Below are 4,666 nucleotides of genomic sequence, written 5' to 3' on the forward strand. Positions count from 1 at the left end.
TGAGTCAGGGCCCCCAGGTTGAGCCCTGTCCTTGCAGCCACTGGCCTGACAGGCTGAGTGAAGCTCTGCACATCAGGTCCAGACAGCGCGTCCCAGGCTGGGCTCCTGACATGGCCAGGGCATCACCGGGGTGAGCAAACTCAGACCCTCCTGCCTTTAACCCTGGGCCCCTGGGAGGCCCCCTGCGCGTGCCTCCTCAGTGGGGTGACAGGATCCCCCAGGGACCTGCCGAGGGATGCTTGGAACACACGGGCTTCACCGTCCGGGAAGTGCCGCGGCTCATCGGTCAGGGTCAGAACACCGGGCCGTGGAGGTGACGCCCCAGGGCGTCAGGAGCCCAGGTGCCCGAGCAGCTGTCTGGGCTCTGGGGCTGAGGGGGTCATGGGCGCGTGAATACCACGTTCCCGCAGGGATGAAGGGACGGGGGTCTGGGAAGGCGGTGGGCTGAGCACAGGGTAGCCCCTGGGAGGTGTGAGAAGCAGCACGGCGGCGGGGTGGGGGTGGGGGTGGGGGTGGCAGTGAGGGGTTCCCGTGGAAGGTTCTCCTCCTGGGGTCTGAGCACCAAGGAGCTGAGACATCATTCGTCGTGCAGACTGCGCACTGGGCACTGTATTTTCTGAGCCGGGGAACCACAAGTCAGGAGGTCAGAGAGGCCCCGAGGACCATTGCTAGGGCGACGGTTTTGAAGGGAGGGGCAGGGAGAGACTGGGTGATCCAGAGCAGAGGGCGGGTGTCAGGCGGATTCTTTCGGGAGGCAGGCTGCTTGCTTCCGCCCCCTCAAGAAAAACATCCCCGGGTGGGGCGCTCTGCTCTCCTGCCAGCTCATGAAAGTGAGGCAAGTGTTACCGGCTCCACCAGAACCGGAGATGGAGAGGAATGACGCCTCACACACTACGGTTTGAGGTGCCGGTTTATTGCGGCAGGAAGAGAACCGACTCGCTTTACAAATCTGAGGGCTGTGGGTGTCCCCCCCAGACACACTCGTGTCAGCTCCCACAGTGCGACCTGGACGCAGCCAAGAGGTGATGTTTCAGGTAAGCGGAGACAGAAATCAGATGCTACCTGCAATCGCTCTGGAACGTTTGAGAGAACAGGCGTATTGCAGGCACTGTTTAAGTGCTGCATAAATTCCCAAGTGGATTCCTTCCGGGGCACCGAGTAACTAAAGTATCCTGTTAAGCTTCAAGACCTTCGGGCAAAAAGGACAGGCAGTGGACAAGCAGGTGGATGTGAGGGCTGAGAGACTGCTGGTGACGGAGGCCAGCCCTGTCTGCGGGGACCCACGCGCCCCCCCGGGACCGTGAAGCATCCCCATCCGGAGTGCAGCTCCTGCCTCCGGCTCTCCAAGCCACCGGCCGTGCGGAGGCTAATTTCTGAATTTAGAAGACGGCAGGATGGAAATGGGTTCCTCACTAAAGGGACAAGAATGTGAGCTATGTGGGCCGGCTGGCCCCTCTCTGATTTCCCTGCTCACTCGGCCTGGAGCCGAGCGGACGGCCGCAGCAGAGGCTAAAGAGGACGAGGTGGATCGGAGCCCGAGGGATTTCTAGTCTGAAGCCTAGCATGACCCTTCCGCAGAGAAACGCTCCGACACCGCCGATATTTTAAAGTGAACTTTAAAGATGCCTTTGATTCCTTGGAGTTTCTGAAACGCTGACACGTGGCCGGGTGGTCCAGTCTGAGATTCCCCAGACGACCGTCTGGAGCTCCTCCCGCAGAGGCTGGGCAGCAGCGAGTCCGTGGGGCTCCGTTATCGTCGGAGGCAAGATGAGGCTGAGGATGCGGGCGGGACAGAGGACGCTGGACCCGCGGCCCTGGCTCGTTCCCAGGAAGCGGGGGCTGCGACTGGCAGCCTGCATTTCTTCCGACAGCCGGCGAGGGACCAGAGGCCACGGAACCGCGGATACCAGAGTGCGAGTGTGTGCCCCTCGTGCGGCCAGCCCGGTCGGCAGCTGGGGAGCGTGCGCGGAGGGGCTGAGAAAGGAAGGTGCGCTTGCACTTCTACCTGAGGGAGAGGACGAAGTGGGTGGGGTTCGAGGAAGAGCTCTGTAAAGACCCTCAAAGAGAAACGCTCTCCTTACGTAAACCTGCGGAGCCAACCCAGTTCTCACTGGGGGAGCACTGTGGGTATCACCGTGGGAAGCGTGGTCGAGTGACCGCCGAGCACCAACTTCGTTTACAAGCTTGTTCTCAACGCAGCGACTTCTCTCCTGGGGCTTTGGAATTACCAAAACACCCTTGGCTAACAGCCAAGGGGAAAGAGAAAACGTGCGCGCCCCCCCGGACGCTCTCGCGCGCCGCTCGGCGTCAGCTCTGCGCGCCCCCCGGCGTCAGCTCTGCGGGCCGCCCGGCGTCAGCTCTGCGCGCCCCCCGGCGTCAGCTCTGCGGGCCGCCCGCGCCGCGCCGCGCCGCCGGCCGCTTGCAGCTGAGCATCATCAGCAGCAGCAGCGGCAGGTGCCAGAGGCTGCAGAGGAACAGCCTCCGGGAGCTCTTCCGGCCCGCGTCCCTGTAGAAGCGAACGCTGAGGTAGGACAGGTACAGGTTGACGGGCAGCGCGATGACGGGGAAGGTCCACGTGGTGACGTCCAGGGCGGGGGCCGCGGCGGACATCGCGATCAAGGCCAGGCAGTGGCGCAGGGCGACGCGCCGGCACAGGTCCGGGCGGGTGACCGACATCATGCAGTAGCCGCCCCGGGCGTAGTCCTCGCGGAGGCCCCAGCTCAGCGCGTTGAAGTGAGCAAACTGCCAGGAGTAGAGGATTCCTCCCAAAAGAAACGCTCCTGCACAGAGGTGTGGGGAAGCAAGACACGTTGCCATCAGAGCTCTACAGAGGCACCCTTTCCGACGGCTGCCGGCCCCGGCGGCGCGCTCCCACCCGCAAGCCGGACCCCCTCGGGTCCCCGCGCGTCCGCGCTCCCCTCTCTGCACGGAGACGGAGGTGCGCGGGGCGGGAGGCCTCCCACAAGGCTGCGCGCCTGTGGCGCCCGGCCGCCCCCGCCCCCTGCGGGGCCCACAGCGTGACCGCCCTTGTTGTCACGTTCCGGGCTGGCCCAGCCCCAGAGGGCCTTCTGGGCCGGCCTTTCAGCTCTGTTGCCACCAGCCGGCTCGCGAGTGAGGGGCTTGGGCAGCGCGGTGGAAGGCCGCTCCGGGCAGGTGGCAGCTCCCCGCTCAGCACTGACAGGGCCGCGGTCCTTATGGGCGGCCCCGGGGACGCGGGGGCAGCAGGCGGGGCGCGCGGCCCTCACCGCAGGGCGGGCGGGGGACTCGCCAGCGCAACCTGAATCCGCAGAGCGGCACAGGGGCAGCGGCTCTGCGGTTTCTCAGGACAGGTGAACACCTGAGCACCCTTCCTCCGGGACGGGATCTTCCCCCCAACACGGTGGGGTGAAGGCTGCCAGTTACTGAGTGCCTCCTTCCAACAAAGACTTCTACAGTCACCTCACTTAATCCGACTGCAGGACTTGAGGTCGGTTTTATAATCCTCACTAAGCAAACAGATGAGATGATGCTAGGTTCTCCAACAAGAGGTGAAGGAGGAACTCAGCGGGAGTCCGTCTGATCTCAGCCCCGGCTCCCCCGCGGCACTGAGCCGGGTCTCCGGAAGGGACTACAGCCATTCCTGAGCGGACGGTTCATTCCTCCTCTCCTCACACAGGGCGCGTTCCCCGCGCGCCCACTGAGGGGCGAGCGCGGCCTAGGCACCGCGGATGCAGCGTGAGCGCCAAGCCACGTGGGCCGAGCTCCCCCAGAGCCGCGCATCCAGAGGCCCGCGGCAGCTGTGCGGAAGCACGTGCAAGGGGGCCACAGGGCACGGGGGCGCAGCGCGCGGAGCGGAGCAGACGTCTAGAGGAGGACGTCTGCGCGCAGGGAGGAGTGACCAGGCCAGTGCGGTAGGTAATCAAGGCCCCCGGGCAGGAGGCGCGGCAGTCAGGGCATGACAAGAAGACTAGGGCGTGTGTTGGGATCCACAGAGCTGTACATCAAAACAAGGTCGATTTTACTGCATGATAATTTTAAAAGTAAATTAAAATAAAGAAGGCAGGCATGTGTCTGGAGTGCAGAGAGCAGCGGGGCCAGGCTCCAGGATCAGCCAGAGGGACGGGCAGGGCCACCCACCCCCGCTCTGCAGGCGGCACCAATGACTGTTCCATCCTAGAAGCAGCAGAAAGCCATGGAGGGGTCTTAACGTGTGAGAGTGCACGTGTGTGGGGGGTGAGAGGGGCTGAGGAAAGGGGCCCTGGCGAAAGGACACACTGGAGGGGCCCAGGCAGCTCTGAACGGATCACTCAGGAGGGGAGGGGGAGGGGGAGGGGGGAGGGCGGTCTCAGGGCCCGGGAGGGAGGACCCATTTGTCTCTTCCGCTGGGGACCCCTGGCTCCCCCCACACTTCCCCAGCACATCTTCTCAGGGATTCTCCTGGCTGAGCCGTGCAGGGGGAGGGGGCTGAAGGACAGGGCTGAGGGGTTAGAATCAAACACACGGACAAGACGTGCTGCAGCTTGGCCTGGAGAGGGAGAGCCCACCGGGGCCCCTCAGGGTGGCCTCCGCCTGGTCTGCACCCCAAAGAGCTCCCCAAACGCACACAGGTCACAGAGATGGAGAGTCACACCCACACCACACACACGTATACACCCAGACAGACAGACACACACACACACACACACAC

At 64.3% G+C, this 4,666-nt stretch overlaps 1 protein-coding gene across 1 annotated transcript in view; it reads right to left on the reverse strand.

Annotated features, from left to right (window-relative positions):
* Positions 1 to 896: 896 nt before the first annotated feature.
* COX10 (cytochrome c oxidase assembly factor heme A:farnesyltransferase COX10) overlaps positions 897 to 4,666 on the reverse strand; it is a 113,843-nt gene continuing 110,073 nt past the window's right edge. Inside the window, 1 exon segment of the mRNA XM_024127899.3 lies at positions 897 to 2,780. Within this exon segment, the coding sequence (XP_023983667.2) occupies positions 2,377 to 2,780 (404 nt within the window). The 3' untranslated portion in view covers positions 897 to 2,376.

Source organism: Physeter macrocephalus, chromosome 14, assembly GCF_002837175.3.
Source record: "Physeter macrocephalus isolate SW-GA chromosome 14, ASM283717v5, whole genome shotgun sequence".
In the NCBI taxonomy this organism is placed as follows: Eukaryota; Metazoa; Chordata; class Mammalia; order Artiodactyla; family Physeteridae; genus Physeter; species Physeter macrocephalus.